The sequence below is a fragment of the Pinus tabuliformis genome, chromosome J (assembly GCF_031772625.1).
Source record: "Pinus tabuliformis cultivar Carrire ecotype Pingquan chromosome J, CPIR1, whole genome shotgun sequence".
In the NCBI taxonomy this organism is placed as follows: domain Eukaryota; kingdom Viridiplantae; phylum Streptophyta; class Pinopsida; order Pinales; family Pinaceae; genus Pinus; species Pinus tabuliformis.
This window is the reverse complement of record NC_142295.1, coordinates 878,743,878-878,762,230: the sequence shown is the minus strand read 5'-3', so window position 1 is coordinate 878,762,230 and position 18,353 is coordinate 878,743,878. Positions and strand designations below refer to the sequence as shown.

Sequence of the window (18,353 nt, the reverse complement as noted above, 5' to 3'; positions counted from 1 at the left end):
ATGAGGAGAGGAAGGATCCTACACCTGTGAACTAACCTGTTGCTAGTTGGCTATGGAACAGGTGGTACAAAATGTGTGTTTTGTAAAGATGGAAAAATGAGAACAGAGACTGGGTTAGCTGATTGTCGTGTTTGTAAAGGTGCAGGTATGTTGGATTTAGCTAATAAGGTACATTTTGTAAAGCTTATAGGGTAGCATATGGATCTTGATGCATGTGATTTTAAGTTTTTTCCATTGCCAATTTATCATTGAACTTTTGTTATAATGCACTAGTGAGGGAGTCTTTCTGTTTTAAATACACGTGTGGAGAACATATATCAAGACAAGGATCCACTCCAATATTAAGAAGTTAAGAAAGTATTAACAAGCTGGTTGAACCTAGAAAACAGAGCAAATGGGCAATCAAGGAGTTGAAGAGTTTGGATATGAGTGGAAAAGATATATTGAGACATCCATCCACTCCAATATGAAGAAGTTAAAAAAGCAGGAACAAAATGGCTGCACCTAGAAAACAGAGAAAATGGGCAATCAAAGGAATGGAGGAGTTTGGATCTGTGATATTCAACCTTCTTGGTGGAAGTCATAGCCTGTTCCTTCTACATGTGGCTAAAAGGCAGTGTTCTGACCTAAAAATCATGTCTCAATAGCTCTTTGGGGCATCTTTCAATAGCTGTTTGGCATGGATCTCTTTCCTTCTCATTGGGTTCTTCTAACGATGTTATCCATGGCAGCATATTATCTTTTTCATAGAAGCTTATGAGAGAAAAGGGAAACCTTTACCTTCTCATTCTGGCAATGCATGGTTTTCGAGTTTGAAGGCAGAACTATGTCATGGGCCTAGGGGTTCAGGTGGTGTAGCTTTCTCATTACTTGATCAGTTTGCCAATAAAATTAATTTGAAGTGTATTGATCAGCATGCCGGGATTTTATAGATTTCAGTTGACAAAGGTCCAAACATTAGCTTACTTCAGATTGCGTACTTTCAATGGTAGGTCATGTTATTCTTCTAGGAGACTTCAATTCTCATATGGGTGTTGCTCAATGTTCTATCTGTGACCACTACCAGCCTTCAGATAATTTAACTCTTTGTGCATTGAACCAATGGACTCTGGTTTGAGGAAGGCATTCTTAGATTACACTAGCCTAGCCTACCAAAAATATCTGATTGATTTGATGCATCACATCATTTAATCATGCTCAATGGCTTGCTACATTTCCCAACTTTTGAGGCTCTAGTATTGTAGATCATGTCATTATGGATACATCTGTGCTAGTTGAGGTCCTTAAACTTTTGTCTGGATGCACTCCCACCCCTTGTAGACCCTACCATTATCTTTGCAATCAAATTCATTCAGTAGCCTTTTTCAATCCTTCTCAGTCATACAAAACACTGTTCTATTTCTCTTATCTATTTGGACAATGAACTTGATGAGATTTACACCAGAAAATTAGAAGAAAACCTTTCAGGCATTAATCTAATAAATAATCCCATCAAGAAGCAATTTGCACAAAGCTTTAGAATCAACAAACAACAATGTGAACCATAATACAAAGCAATATGGATGAGATAGAGACAAGCACCAAAATGTGCTTAAATCATTGCATGAGAAACTATCTTCTTGGTTGAAATATTCTTGGAGAGCATCGAGATAAGAACCCTCTCAATGCACAACCATCCTTTCTGATGCAATCCAGCCCCCAAGATCTTGAAAGTATAAAGCAATGTCAGTGTTACTTGGATCCGATGGTTACATCTAAAACCTGTTTGGCCTTTTGCACAAAGTTTTCTGGACTCCATCAACTTAGTAGTCAAGTCATCAAGTACTGTAGCAAACAATTTGGCTAAGTTATATGACCCAAGGTATGACCCACCATAATGGTTGTGTAGTTATTTGGATTAGATTGATCTCCAGATCTGAAGATAGGGAAATAATAATTGAATTTGATAAAGGCAGAAAACCAGGAGCAGTAGGCCGATTGAAAAGATCAGATATATATGTATAGTTGGCAGCTCAAAATTATGCTAAAGGAACTCAGATCTTAGGGTATCAATATTTGTAATTTCACAGCATTACTGAAGCTCGACAATAGCACAGAGAACTATCTGATCAAAACTGAAATGGCATACTGGAAATCTAGCTGTGTTGACAATTGAGCACTCTGGTTAGGAACATAGTTAGGCTGGGAAAGAAACTCCCCGAGCAAAATAGCAAAGAGTTTGACTCGGATTGGGAAAAATTCAACAAGTACAAAAATATAAAAAAAATTCAGTTTTTAAAATGGCTCTTTACTGGGATTTTCTAACCAAGTCCATTGAGTTTTCTCTGTGAGTGAATGAGTCAAACTAATTGACCTGGTCAATGATCCACAAGTACTTATAGTTCAAATCTGAGTCAATGAGTTGTAAAGACCTATTTGGTAGGCAATTTGACTCAACCCTGCGGGTCATCGGTTTGACCTGCATGTCTGGCAACTATGATTAGGAAAATTATTAATTGTGGATGTATAGGAATACCAAATTTGGGAACAGGAAATTGGAAAAATAGATTCTTATGGAAAAAAAGTTACCAGAATGACTTGGGCTTGAACTTGATGATGTCCATTAGTTTTGTTCCTCTTGTAGTGAAGGGAAGCTCTATTTTTGTTTCTAAGAAGGTAGCTATAAAGTCTTAGATTTGTTTCCTATGCAAGGTGAATTGAAGAATAACAGTAAGTAATATGTCTATGGACTGCTTTGTAGCTGTCATCATACCAAATGTGACACATGCAATGACTATGATTAGTTCGAAGTGGGAAATTTCTGGCTGAGGAAGGAAAGGATTCAACGGACACAGACCAAATTGCTCTAGAGTTCAATGTGTCAACTACCCTATAGCAGTGCACATTTCTTCAAAGCATTCCATCATGTTCAAGCATTCAGACATCCAGAATTCAGCATCATTATTTAGTAGATTATCAAAGTTATGTAATCCGAATTCTGCAGCCCTGTGGGCCATCATGTAAAAATGATTCTAGAATGTTCATTGTTTATAAAGCCATGTAAAACATCTAAGTAAGCTTAAGAAATTTTACCAAGAGTTACACTCTAGGGAGTTTTTTTTCTCCGCTAATTATTTGTGTTTTTCAGAACTTATAATTGGTAGAGTTTTTCTCCCAAGCATACCCCAAAGCTAGAGTGGGGATTGATGGTGATGTATTAAGTGAGTCCTAGTGTATAGAGTTGATGTAAATCATCATACTAGATCATGTCTAAAGTCTTGCAGAATTTGGTTGAGTCTAGAGGTAAATTTATAATTGTCAAAATTCCTCTTCCAGCGGGATTTTCATGTAATATTTGATGTAAAAAGTGTTGTCTATAGAAGTTATAGGTGGTATGTGTTACCGGTCAAACTAGCAGGGGTTCTAGGTGGGGATCCTATAGAGCAACTACTAGGTCAAGGGCAACAATGGAGTGATAGCCCACTATCACCTCAACTAAGGCTCCCTGCTCTTTACATACTTTCACAGATGGGAGGAGACCTAGTATAAGGGGAATTACTAGATGAATAGATCAATAAGAGGATAATGAGTGATTCCTAAGGCAAATCCACAAGAGAGACTCAATTATATGACTTTCTAACTCAGGAAACAAGGTGATATGCTGTCTAGGAAGGGTTAAGAGGATTGTCGAGGCTAGGGTTTTGAAATATATCTTATAAATATGATTCGTAGGCCTAGAAATCCTTGTGGAGAATTGGTCTTTATGTGATCTTTGCGGAATTTGAGTTGTAAAGTTGAGGGACCACACGAGACCAAGTGGACCCAGAATTAGGTCAATTATACGGAGTTGATCAACCAAGGAAGGGATTGACCTAATTATGGAAGAGAAGAGGATCAAAGGAGAAATGAATGCAATGATCAGAGGATTAGTGAGCATGCAACAGACCTTAAGCATAGGCGAACTAAGTCTTCCGCTTTAGTTGAGCATGCTGAGAAAACCAATCATCATGTTTGTATAGAGGAAGCTAGTGTTATTGCTAAGGTTTCGCACTTCCATCATCGGAAATTTAGGGAGGCGCTTGAGATTGAAAAGAGAATGAGTAATCTCAATAGAGATGATGGCTGGAAAATCAGTCGGTGTTGGGTCCTAGCACTCTCGTCCTAGTCGTCCTTTTTTTTTTTTTTTTTTTTTTTTTTTTCCAGTTTAGTTTTTTTGATTTTGATTTTGATACTTTTATTTATTTATTTATTATTATTATTATTTATTATTTTTATTTTATTTATTATTATTTTTATTTATTTATTTATTATTATTAATATTATTTTAGTTTAGTTTATTTGATTTTGATTTTGGTTTTTATTTATTTATTCCTATTTATTTATTTATTTTTATTTTTTTATTTTATATATATATATATATATATATATTTTTTTTTTTTTAATTTGACTTATATTAATTTTTCATTCATACCTTCTCTTTCTTTTATATTCATTTATATAAAAATAGTCCTGTTTTTAATTCCTCTAATCTAATTTAACTTACTATTTTTAATTATTTATTTTAAAATAATAATAATAATAATAATAAATAAATAAAAATATATATCTATATTTTAATTATTTATTAATAATTTTTAACTAAATATTATCATTATATTATTTTTATTTATTTTATTTTATTTTGAGGGATTGGTCCCCCTAGGGTAATACTCTTTTTTTTTTTTTCCCTTAAATATAATTTTTAATTATTTATTTTTAACTAACTACTATCATGAATTATTTTAATTACTAATTTAACATAACATTTCAATTATTTATTAATATTTTTAACTAACTATTATCATAAAATTATTTATTAATAATTTTTTTTTACTAACTTTTATCATAAAATTATTTTTATTTAATTTATTTTAAGGGATTGGTCCCCCTAGGGTAATTTTCTCCCTTAAATATAATTTTTAATTATTAATTTTTAACTAACTATTATCATGATTTAATTTTTACATAATATTTTAATTATTTATTAATATTTTTAACTAACTATTATCATAAAATTATTATTTTTATTTTAAGGGATTGGTCCCCCTAGGGCAATTTTTTTCCCTTAAATTATTAAAAAGGGTTTTATTCCCGGTACCTAGTCAAGAGTAGCTGTTGGTCTTTTTAGCCGTTGGAGGCTCTGCTCTGTCTATTTAACTTGCTAAGCTGGATCTGTTTCTTCAACTTGTCCTGACGATGAACCACACTGGTTGGTTCGAAACGCGTCGACAAATGGTTTCTCATGTGATTTTCGCCGAAAAATTTCTCGCAAAGATAAAAATATTAATGGGTATTAATATAACACTGGGTGACAATATTCTAAAAGACATGGATCAAGCCAAATCTAATCTTAGCTATTGATTAGAGATTTAATCTCGGTCGTTGAAGACTCAACAGAAAAAGTATAAGAGGAGGCTTGAGAGTTAGTTGGAGACACACAAAGATTGATCACTCAGTTCGATTTTCTGGAGCGGGGTTTGCTGAGAGAAATTGCACAAGTGACCAGAGTTGCAGCGAGGGGCAATGAGTGCATAGCAGAGAGGCAAAGATAGTGCCGAAGGACCAACGTAGACGTAGAAGAGGCTATGCAGAGCTAGCAGTCGTATCAGATGCAGAAGGGGGAGCGAATAGATCTATACCTCAGCAGGTTGCAGGTGATTCGGGACTGACTCACTTCCATAGGGGCCGCGCCGGATCAGGAGTTCATGGTGAGGACCGCCCGGAATGCAGTCTCCAAAGAGTGGGAGACATTTGTCCAAAGCATTTTGGGCAGAGCTAATCTTCCAGGATAGGAAGAGATATGGGCATCTCTTCGCCAAGAAGAGATCAGACGAATGACCAAGGCGAGAAGTAGCAGCAAAGGAGGTTGAATCAAGAAAGAGGAGGAGGATGTGGCTTTGGCATTTGCGGGACAACAGGGGAAGAGAAAGAAGAGGGACATCTCCAAGATAAAGTGCTTCCATTGTGGGGAGCTGGGTCATTATGCAACCCAGTGTCCCAAGAAGAAGAATAAGGGAGAAGCTTTTGACTCCAAGGTAGCTCCGGCAAAGGTGGAGAAAGAAGTCGAGATGGATGACGACTGTGCCATGAGTGCCCATGCACCTCTAGAGAAGAGGTGGGGTGACATCGAGCTGTAGTCAGGAGGACTATAGAAGATGTGGGGCAGGATCCTTGAGGTAGCCAAACTCTTGGATCATATCCGGCTACGGGAGCCCCGAGTGATAGTAGCAGGATGATGAATGTCAGTAGAAGCAAGATGCAGATGGAGCGACAGAACAATGCTAGAGCGCAGGGATCTGTAGCAGCGCAGTGAGGGTTGCAGCGGTGTGAGAGGTACAGAGGAGGTTGACAAAGGTGTTTGTAACAGTGCGAGAGGCACAAAGTTGTTGCAGCAGCACAGAGGCAGTGGAGGGAGCACAGGATAACAGCAGAGGGAGCTTCAGCATCAGGAGGGCTTCTAGCCTAACAAGGATGTCAGTAGTTAGGTAGTGTTGACCACTATGTGTCAACGACCCATAGCAGTACACCCCCTTTTTCGCAAAAGGGATAGCGCCTGATCAATGTGTTCCTGCCATCTAGCTATCATCATCAGCCTGAGTATCATCTTATAATGTAAACCCAATCTGCATGTGTATAATGTAAATAATCCTAGTAGATCCGTGTCGTTTATGTAATCACCTAGGTAAACCTACTTTTTTGGTGATGATCTACATTCTGGGAGGTTTTTTATCTCACCGATCCATTCTCGAATGGTTGGCAGAGTTTTCCTTCAGCCTTACCCCAAAGCCGGAATAGATTTTGTCACTAGGATCTTAGGGGAGTCCTAGTGTTCTAGATCGAGTCTATGTAAAAGTGATTTGAGAATAATCCTAACCATTTGGTTAAGTTATTTTATTACAAATTGCTTGGTCTGCTGGATTATATTTGTGTCGCAAAACTGGATAGTCTGTGAGGGTCTTTTGCAAATGGGTTTTCTCCTTGAGATGTAAAAAATGTAAAATTCATGATGTAAAGTGTCTTGAGGGTTAGAAAAATAATTTATTCTCTCATAGGTTAATTAATTAAATTTTCTGGCCAAAATTAATTAAAATCCTAAGCCAGAAATTTAATTAATTATAGGTCCTAGGCAAATTTAAATTTTCCAAAGGCAAAATTCGTGGGTCCTTAAAATTCAAATTTTAAAAGGTCCCAGGACTGAGGTAAATTAATTATTTTGCTAAATTTTAAGCCTTTGGTCCATGGGGTTTAAGTCAAAGTCAAATTTTTGAGGAAATTAACTCAAAATTTTTATTTTGAGTTAATTAAAATGCATTTAATTGAAAAATTCGAATTTTCTCAAGAATTTAAAATTTCGATGGATGAGATTAAAAGAAATTTTAATCCTCATCAACGGTCGAGATTGCTTTGACGAGGATCACTTGAACTAGCCATTGGAGGATTTATCTTTAAATAGGAGGTCATTTGTCAGTTAGTTCATCCGATCTCTGGATCGTGTACTAAGCTCTCAAGCTCTTTTGTATACTTTTTTGAATTAATGCAAAAGTCTTTGGGGTTTCAACGTGCTGTAGTGTTCCTCTTCATGAATTTATGGTAACATTGTTTTAGTTTTTGCTTAATATTATGTGAAAACTATCAATCAATAGCTCTCTTAGAATAATCTGAATACAAATATCTTATTTAGTTTGTTGGATCTAGGGTAACATTTTTAATTTTGATTGAAGTAGTAGGCATCTCTATTTCTTCATAATTTTATTGTTGTTCTATTTCTCTACTTGATTTGATGGTTGATCTAGTGTTTGCAGAAGATCTCTCAGGTTCTCATTGAGCGTTTGGGGATAGTCTTTGGTTGGACCAACCAACTCTCAACACATATTTTCTGAAGAGCCTACTTCATATAAGCCTCAGGATTTATCTAATGATAATCTTTTTTTTGCAGGGTGTTTTTGGGCTAGTACCTCTCTAAAATTTCAAAATCTTTTAAATATTTTGTGGAAATTTTGATAGATCTGGCTATTAAGAGCCTTAAATTATCAGATCTGGGAGTGGAGTTGGACTCATACTCCTCAGATCTGATAGATCTGTAAATTATTTGTATAGATCTGTCATTTAATTGTGTAGATTTGAAATCTTGTAATATAATTTTGAATTTTAACACTTGAGTTTTTGGGATTTTCTCTATTTTTGTACATATTGGATATTGGGTTTTTCTCTTTTCACTTGTGTAGAAATAGATCTGAGAAATCAGCCAAGAAAATCTTCAGATCTGAAGTAGATCTAGACCCTGGAGGGCAAGATTTGGGCTCAAAGATTGTTTGCAGGAATAGATTTGAGAAATCAGCCAAGTAAATCTTCAGATCTGAGCTAGATCTACACCGTGGAGGGCAAGATCTTGGCTCAAAGATTGTTTGCAGGAATAGATCTGAGAAATCATCCAAGTAAATCTTTAGATCTGAGATTTTTCAAGCAGATCTGGGGTTTTTGAGACAGATCTAGACCCTGGAGGGCAATATCTTATCCCAAATCTTTTTACAAGGCCAACCATTAAAGATTTTGCAATAAATCTGAAGATCTGAAGCAAAATATTTTTTTTAGAACAAGGGTTTCAAGTTTTGGGGCTCTTAAGCCCAAATCTGCCTTCTCCTAGCCCAACGCTAGTTCTATTGGGCCTAGTGCTAGCTCTCATTGGCCCTAGATTCCCTTGCTCCATTTCTGATTTGAATATTTGATTTTCTGAAGCTAATCATTGGTGGGTTTTTGTAGAAAATTTGGTAAAAAATTGTGTTTTAGATATTGAAATTTTTTTGGCAACTTGGGCAAGTGATCTTCAAGGCCTAGGGCCTAAGGGTTTGATCTCTAAACCATCTTTTTCCTCACTGTTTGCTACAACAGTCATATACCTTTCTAATAGTGGTGAAAAACACATCTAAGTGGTTTGAAATTAACTAAAAATTTGCTAAATACATTAATAAGTCATTTATGTTTGATGTGTATCAAGAATTTGACCTAGATCTACATTTTGGGTCACTGTTATCTCTGAATAATTCTGTTTCTGAAGTCTGAAATATAACAGTGGAAAAATTTCATGTGGGTTAGCCTAAAATCAGTTCCTAAGTTGTCTAATACATTAAGGAATTAATTTCTTGAGTTGGGAATTCATCATTACGCTTATTTCATGTTTTAATTGCTGGCTGTAATAAGTATATCAGATCTGATATAATTCCGAAAATCACATCATAACAGACTGATTTTTTTTTTATAATTCATGTCAGCAAGTTTGGAAAAATTTCGGTAAATTTTTGGCATAAAGATATCATTGATAGCTTACTGTTTTCATTGTCATATTGCTTTTGTCATAAAGTTTTCCTACCACTGTCCTAAAAGTTAATTTCTGAAAATTAAGTACTCTGTCATGGAATTGTGATAAAATACATATCCTTTGTTTCATAAACTAAGTTTTTTTTTTGAGCATCTATTGACATTGATATCGAATTGCAAAGTTGTTTTTGTTCTCTTTGAGCTAAATTGTATCAAGAAGATTTGAAATAAGCTGGTGTTTTACTATAGTATCTTCATGAGTTTATTTTCTAAGTCTTCATCTAAAAAAAGACGAGCATTTCATTTGGGTAATTGAGGGCTTTTGCGGCATAAGCATTTTCCCATTCTCGAGTCTAGCTTCATCTCATCTTTTGGTGCATTTGATATAAGTTAACTTTGCGTAGATAAAATTTACTTCCAAGCATAAGCTTGGTCGATAGACAGATAGATCTCCATCCGTCTTTTCTTGAGAACACTGTTTTAATAGTACTTAAAACGGTGGCCTTGCAGTCGTTAGAGCTACAGTTCTCTGCAGCGTCGGAGGCACCGGGTATGTTAGAATTTTAGGAGAGGTATCGTTAATCATACCTTAGTGTGCTTCTCCTGATCTTCTCTCTGCCAATTACTATGAAATCAGGCTCAACACAGAAAGGATTGAAGGGTTCACATTTAAATAGGCATTTAACTAAAATTAACCAAGATTCTTGCATCTCACATTAGTTTTAGAATCTGCATTTCATATAAAATAGTCATTCATCTAAGCAACAATTGCTAATCGATTACTTGGTCTTAATTTCCCTAGCAAGATCGTTGACTCCAAAAGGTACTGGTATCAATCGTTTAAAATCTAATCAAATCCTATAAGTCTTGCTAAATCGTAATCAAGTATTTGATCGCTTCACTGTGTCTCTCGAACTGATTGGTTCCCAACTAGTTCTTCATTTCACTTTTCCATAGGGTCTACCCCCCTTAGTCTGCTGTAGGGAGACAGCTTAAACGGAGAGATTGGGGATCAGTGTGACAGCCCCCGATCTGAGCCATTGTCACAGTGCCTAGACATTTTGTACGACAACAGGTAGATCAGTTACTTACTTATCCGTAACTGAGTTGCAGTGTAGTAGTAGCAGTGGTAGTGCTATGGGCAACACGATGCAACATGATAAGAGAGAGCTGCAGTGTAGATGCGATGTTGGGAGGAAGGACCAGTAGTAGCACGTATGAAGAGGGAGATGCAATATAGATGTAGTAGTGGCAGTGGCAGAGCCATGGGCAGTAGTACAGGAGGCAGCAGTGCAGAGGATGTTGGGCAGCAGGCCAAGCATCAGCATAGGTACCGGTGTCGGATGATCAGGGTAATGTTTAATGGTGGAGCATTACTAGAGCACATTCCTCGCTAAGAGGGAGTGTTGATTTGGAGTAGCATCAGATGTGCTCTAGCCATGAAAATTGGTGGAGAGGCTAAAGCACATGAGATCTCCAAGACTTAGAAATGGATTGGGGAAATTCCACCCGGTTAGAAAGATATTAAAATAATTAATATTTTTAATGGGTTCCTAAGTCTAAACTTAGGAAAATAAAAATATTAATGGTTATTAATATAAAACTGGGTGAGAATGTTTTAAAAGACATGGATCAAGTCAAATCTAATCTTAGCCATTGATTAGAGATTTAATTTCAACCATTGAAGACTCAATAGAAAAAGTATAAGAGGAGGCTTGAGGGTCAGTTGGAGACACACCAAGATTGATCAGTTAGTTCGATTTTTTAGAGCAGGGTTTGCTCAGAGAAATCAAACAAGTGATCAGAGTTGCAGTGAGGGGCAGTGAGTGCATGGTAGAGAGGCAGAGATAGTGCTGAAGGACCAACGCAGACGAAGAGGAGGCTACGCAGAGCCAGCAGGAGCCACGCAGAGGGCCAGAGTGACAACGTAGAGCAGCAGAAGGCTGACGCAGGAGGCTTCTGAGTGACGCAAAGAGTAGTAGGGCTGACGCAGAGCTTCAGAGAAACATTGGAGAGATTTTCGTGGAGTAGAATTGCTGAATATCTGCTTCCAAAGAGAGGTATTACTGCCAGATTGATTTCTCTGTTGGGTGAGCCAGTTTGGCACCCTAGTTGTACTCAAGAAAGCCGCTTAATAATAAAAACCTCAGAATTGCTGCACCGGTTTTCTCAAGTTGGGTTTTTCCGGGGATGATTGTCCAAAAATAATAGTGTCCCTTATGTGTTTGTCTATTCTTTCAGTTGGTGATATGTAGATGGTTGACACTGCATTTGTGTTTATTTTCAGTATTTATATGGTTAAATACCTTGTTAAGAAATTAAACAAGTAGGTGAAATAAACCAGATAGTGCAGGAAGAATTTCTAACGGGTTAGACTTAGAAATTTCAACATGTAATGCTATGGGTAATTCCTCCCTTTCGAAGCCCAGGGACTTCTTAACTTGCCGTTGTTGTCGAGGAAGTTTAACAATCTCCTTTAATGGAACCGGTGCGGTCATCTTCCCTATAGCAGTCTTTAAGTCAATATTAAGCTTGACCTCTTTACCTTTATCCCCTTTGGTAGATTCTTTCTTTTGAGGATCCTTCTTGGAATTAGTCTTTTTTGGAGGATCCTTCTTGGGGGGTTCTTGAAGGAGGGGTTCTTTATGAGGGACTTGCTTAGGAATTGAGTCATTTTTGTTGGTTTCCTTAGAGGTTGTGGGGTCTTTGTTGTTGTTTTTTCGTGAATATTGGACCCCTTTGAATCTTCCACTACCATCAACGTTAAGGATTGGCTCCTCCTTCTCTTCTTTGGTAGTGACCTTACTGATAGGAGGATGAGTATATGAACCCCCCAACAAAATATTGAAGGCTTCAGATTCCGCAAGATTATCGTGCTCGTTAGCTTCTTCATCATCATTCTCTTCCTCATCACTTTGTTCATCTTCAGAGGATGAATCTTACACTATGGCGTTTGTTTGAGCCAAAGTTTTGGGGACTTGAGATGAGCATGGCTTATCTTCCTTATTTTGTTTCATAGGGAAAGGCTTCCCTTTTGGAATATAGCTTGGTTTTTGGGCCCTTTTCGAGGTAGTGAGCTTGTTCATGTAAACCTATCTTATGAATTCATTTCTTCGCTGAGCTTTTCCATTTTCTTGAGAAGTACTAAAAGGGTTTCTTCATGTTGATCTTTAGATTTTCCCTTCTTGATTTCAACCTTAGCCTTGGGGTGTTCATCAACATCCATCTTGGAAATTTGTAGGTTTTGTTTAACTTCCATGGCCATCTCTTTAGCCTCAGCCAAGGTTTTAGGTTTTTTATCCCTCAATGCATAGGTTAGGTTGCCACCCACAAATTTGATAAATTTGTCAGTATGTTAGTGTTAGGGGCCTCAAATGGTCAGGTATATCCCTAACTACCCTATCAAATTTTTGGATGAATTCTCTGATGTATTTCCTTCCCCTACTTATTTGATTGAACTTCTCAATGTTGAAGGTTCCTGGTTCATCACATGACCATCTCCTTGTGAACATTATCCTCAAGTTGGTCATAGTTGTCAATGCATCCCGGGGGAAGACTAAGGTACCATTCCCTTGCTTTTCCTTCAAGAGACAAAGCAAAAAGCATCATCATCCTATCTTCATCGAATATTAGCCTAGGAGAAATGTTCGAGTAGAACTCTTCGATATGGTCACGAGCACTTATGTACCATCACTAACTGAACGCCTTTCACTCCTAGTCATTTTAGGTTGGTCTTCTTTTAGGTCAGTGCTACAGTCAGTTGCCATCTTTGGGGTGGGATTATTGACCTTTTCAAATTTAGGGAGAAGGGTAGTTCTAACATGTGATGGATTTCGTTCTACCCTTCTTGCAACGGCCCTAGTTATAGGACAAATGTTGTCACCTTCAAGCAAACTAGGGGTTTTGACACTGTGTAATGTTCCTAATAGAAATTTTTACATTGATAAGCAAGGACATACAATAAATATAACAAAAAAAATTTCAGTAAACACCCATGAGATGGAAAATGCTCCTCAAATGCCAAAATGGACAATTTTGTTTATATTCAACGGCTAGAGTACAATATGAAATAGAAAGAGTGCACCTGGGCTTGCACAAGGCAAGCTACAAGTCTCAGGTGATCAATATGTCAATGCCCAACTACTGTAGAAACTTGTCCTCCAGAATTCAGCGTTGGCCCAGTTTTTCTGCACTGCTAGTTGTCTTGAGACCTTGATCCAACCCCTCAATTCCGCCTAGAAAATTCTGTAAAATTAGGATTGGAATCCTTGCCAAAAACCTAGAAAAACCCAAAAAGGGTTTTCTCTAGTTTTGACCTTCAAAATTCGGCCCCAAATAGCTTGGCCCTTCTCCACAACTAGAAATTATCACTTGTAGCAGAGAATGATGTTTTCTGCTCCCAAAATGCCAGGAAACTCCCCACAATGATCCTCCAACCAAAATTTGAGCAACCCAACTCCTCAACTTGCCTGTAGGTGATGATGCAATTTCTACGCCCTGAAATTCCGTACTGCGTGAGGGACTTTCCCTCCACCTGCAAATCCTCCTCCTTTACTTGGAATTTGGCCAAGAAACACCCCAACAACAATACAATTTCCATCTCCGGCACCAATCTCCCTCTATGACTGCGTGGCTCTTCCTTCTGCATCCCGGTTGATCCAAAATGACATAGTGCTACGTGATGCCTCTCTTCTAGTCTCCAAATAAGATAGAAATCCTTCCTAGGGTGGCACTCAACGTCCACCAAAGAGAAGGTTGAGCTTCACTCCTTGGGAAGCTCTTGTGCTAAGAAGCACTTGTAACTCAGCTGAGCAGCTAGACTAACAATGGATAATCAAATGTCAAAAAGCCCCAAATGATGCTTCTCTCCACTTATTTATATGCTAGCCCTTGGTCTCATATGGGTCCCTCCTATGATTTTTGACCTCCCTTAGGAAATTCGATCTCTTTACTAAGTGGTGCGTATTATTTGTCGGTGGGTGGCCCCCACATTCCATTAAAAAGCTCTTCAACCCACTTTTGCTAAGTCTTGCCTCCAAAATTTTCCTTTAGACCAAAGATGACAAAATTTACAAAATTGGGCTCTCTTGCCATAGAAAACATTTAGGAAGGGACATTACACAATGAATGGAGTCGGCAGAGGAATATTTGAAATGTCTTCTATGAATCAATTCCTCAATGATTCACTGGGGAGGTAGCCCTGCTTCCTCCCCGGCAACGACGTCAAAATGTTACCGCTCAAACTAGTAGGGGTTCTAGGAGGGGATCTTATAGAGCAACTACTAGGTCAAGGGAAATAATGGAGCGATAGCCCATTGTCACCTCAGCTAAGGCTTCCTGCTCTTTACGGACTTTCATTGATGGGAGGAGACCCAATATAAGGGGAATGACTAGATGAATAGATCAATAAGAGGATAATGAGTGATTCCTAAGGCCAATCCATAAGAGAGACTCAATTATATAGCTTTATTGCTTGGGAAGCAAGGTGATATGCTCTTTGGGAAGGGCTAAGAGGATTGTCGAGGCTAGGGTTTGGTAATATATCTTGTAAAGATGATTCCTAGGCCTAGAAATCCTTGTGGAGAATTGGTCTTTATGTGATCTTTGTGGATTTTGAGTTGTAAAGTTGCGGGACCACACGAGACCAAGTGGACCTGAAATTAGGTCAAGGATGTGGAGTTGATCAACCAAGGAAGGGATTAACCTAATTATGGAAGAGAAGAGGATCAAAGGAGAAATTTTATTTTGAGAAATGAATGCACTGATTCAAATGACACTAGCCGAGGGAAACCTAGGGCAGGAAACGATCTTTGAGCTAGGGATTGCTATATCTCAACATCCCACTGTCGAAATTTCTTGAAATTTGGAGGGCCTCTAGAGAAAACCCTAACACAATTATGAACAAGTGATTGAACTTTTTTGACAAATACAATGGGAGAAAAATGATGCCCTAGGTAATCTATGGAGGCTAGGCCTAGAAAAAGAAGGAGAGGTGAGAGAAATATTCATTAAAGGTGACCACCTATTTAGTGCCTTATCCTTTCGAAAAGATGCCTTTCGTAAAGATGGAGTCAAGGAGAATTTACAGCTTAGAAAAGATTTACCCAATCAAGGAGGCCTTTAAGCAACTTCGCATCACCGTAGGGCATGAGAGCATCTACTCAAGGTCTTTATACTTCGATATGCAATAATTGATGACTTATCGAGATATATTTTAACAAAATATTCTCTAGGAACATTCACCCATTCATACATGGCCCATGCAACACTACAAAAGCTCAAAAATTCCACAATTTCGCATAGGAAAACAATAAATTTCAGACTTTTATAGCGAAAATCCCAGCAACATTCATGTGACATAGTAAATAACAAGAATAAACATGAAAAAGATTACTTACATGTACAAATGAGTATCTATCCAATCATCCAATTATGCCAATAATGAAGCTACAAAACGAGAAATAGATCTAAATATCAAAATCCATCTATAACATCCAAACTCACCCTCCAAAAGGGAATGCAAAATTATTTAAAGAGCTACTAATTGCAAATCCAAGTGATGATGATGAAAATGAATCACCTCACTTGTACTTATACAATCACTCATGAGTTCGATTTGCCTAATTTGGCCTAATTGAGCCCCAAATAATAAAATAATGTGCAATAATAACATCCCTTGGTGACAAGCCCACCAAGATTGCTCAATAACATAAGAATAAGCCTCTCAAGTGGGTAGAATGATCAATACAATGATTCGTTGGGCCTTTGAGGGGGCCTTATGAAGTCCAAAGTGTGCCATGATGTAAGAATGGACTTCAAATAGAGTGGACAAGGGGTTGACCCTTTGTTTTTCAAGCAAATCCGTGTGGTGCTCCCAGTGGGTATATGGGGCACAAGGACATCCTCATGGGTCTCCAAGTGGATCGAAATGCCTGTAAACCATCCATAAGGGCTAGGATGATGACATAAGCCCTCTGTAGTAAGACACATCTTCATCTGGACCCTGGAACATCTGCCAAGTTTATGATGCAAGTGTGGAGCGAGCTAGGCATTGTGAACCAGGTGCATCATCCTCATCCAACACGAGAAATCAATGAGTGGTCCTAGGGATCCATGAAGTACTCTCTGCTATGGTGGAGGCCCATGGCTCTCAACACTCACCCTACAATTGCCAATGTGGCCCTCTGGAGGGCTAAGACCCCATATAGGGAGATCAAGCCCCAAATGGAGACCCACCTGCAATCCTGCATAAGATCCAATGCGTCCCCTTGCCATACAATACAACAAATCATTAGAATAATCAAGTAAAAGATCTTACAAGTCATGGAATGAATGGGACACTTCATGGTGGCATGCCCTTCCATAATGGGCTTTGGCATGTACAAGTGTCTCCAAGCTCAATGAGGGGGTTAATCGAGGACCCTATTAGGTGGTTTCAACCTTTAAAGGGGGTGACATGTGCATGGTACATCCCTCAAGTGGTAGGTGGCAAGTGATATTGTACTGAAATGGAGTGGGGATTAGGGGAATCATCTAGACCACATGTCATAGTACAAGGGTAACTATAATAAGGGAAACCCACACCTGGGTATATGAGCGTAGGAGGGAGAAAATCGTGGTACATGAGTTACCCCCACCTTTGTTTTCCCACCCTTCTTCATATGCCTTTTGCCTTTGATTGGTTTTTCTTTATAACTGCTCGGGGCTCCAGGGGATTAGAGCATGTTGTGTAATATATAGCAGTGGATACCCCCCTTAGGGTGGGGAAGTTCATCGCCCACGAGGGGTTCGGACAATCATGGTTCCTTAATGATGTAAGGGGCTCATCTAGGGCCATGGATAAGGGGTAGAGCTCATGTTTGGCTTTTTCCCATGTGCTAAATTTGTATGTCCCGACCATCTTTTGCATTTTGTGGTACATTTTCTATTGAGAGTGGCCAAATTATGCTTTTTCTTTTCTTTTTAGTTGCATCAACCTCCGGGCATCATTCCAAGCCCAACCCAAGGTGTGGGCAAGGGGAGGGCGAGGCCAACCCTATCTGGACCCGGATGGGAAAAGAGATGAATGGGGCTAAAATAAGTGTAAGGGAGTGATGTATATGGTGTTGGGAAGTGGGACCATGCAACCAAAATCATAATTTTCTTTGTGGTGCCAACCCTAAAGCTAGTAAAGGAGATCCCATGGGACTAGTATACAAGGCTAACCACAAACCGGGCACTCGAGACAAGAGTACATACCTATCCTACTCTTTCCGCCAAATCCCCCCACCAATCCATGCCCAAAAGTGCCCATGAGAAGTAAGGAAAATTAGTCAACTATACCAATGAAAAGCCATACTTTTGGGGTCGGGAGGCCCATCTTCAAATATACAATCTTAACAAGTGGGCGAGGGACCACATGGCTAGCTCAAGTAGCAAAGATAATGGCACATCGAGTTATTTGGTGGCTGCAAGGGGTTGTTGGCTGCCTGTTGAGGACCACTTAAGAGAAATTGTTTCTCCTATATACACTACCCACAGGTGGTGAGTAACAATATGAATAATTATAATTAGACCTCCTAAACACTCTATTAAGACACACTTTAAGGGTGAAATTTTTTGTATAAGCCATCTAGAGTTATTATTTTTTATTTTCTTACAAAAAATGGCTAAATAATTAGCTGGAAAATGGTTAGAAGAATTAAAAGAGAGAAAATAGTATTCTCTCCAAGTGGAAAATCGAATTTTCGGAGAAGATTGACTTTCCCGAGAAAGATTAAATGTGAAGGACTCATTTCCAAGGAAGAAAAGCCCCTCAAAAATTTGTTGGACCGCAGGGAATTAATTTCTTAAGGAAAATCGAATTTTTTGGTCTAGGTGGTTAAATTCATGGACCAAGTTGGTTAAGTGAAAGGGGATTTTTCAAGGAGAAAAATTTGGAAAAAATATTTTTTGGACCGGGATCAAAGCCTTCATTAAGAAATTCAAATTTTTCTTCCAAATCGAGGGTCAGAATTAAATTTTGGCATGGATCAAGCTTC

General features: G+C 38.2%; 1 protein-coding gene across 5 annotated transcripts in view; it reads left to right on the top strand.

The window, feature by feature from the left end:
- Positions 1-18,353, top strand: part of LOC149229484 (thylakoid lumenal P17.1 protein) — a 301,289-nt gene that overhangs the window by 104,579 nt on the left and 178,357 nt on the right. For 3 of the 5 annotated variants that reach the window (XR_016247290.1, XM_089375848.1, XM_089375849.1), the window contains one exon: positions 62-145. Coding sequence is in view for 3 of the 5 variants with exons in the window: in XM_089375848.1 (XP_089231974.1) it covers positions 62-145 (84 nt within the window). In the remaining 2 variants the exon portion in view is untranslated. Of the gene's footprint in view, positions 1-61; positions 169-18,353 lie in introns of all 5 variants that reach the window. The other 2 variants (XR_016247291.1, XM_089375847.1) reach the window with 1 other exon arrangement.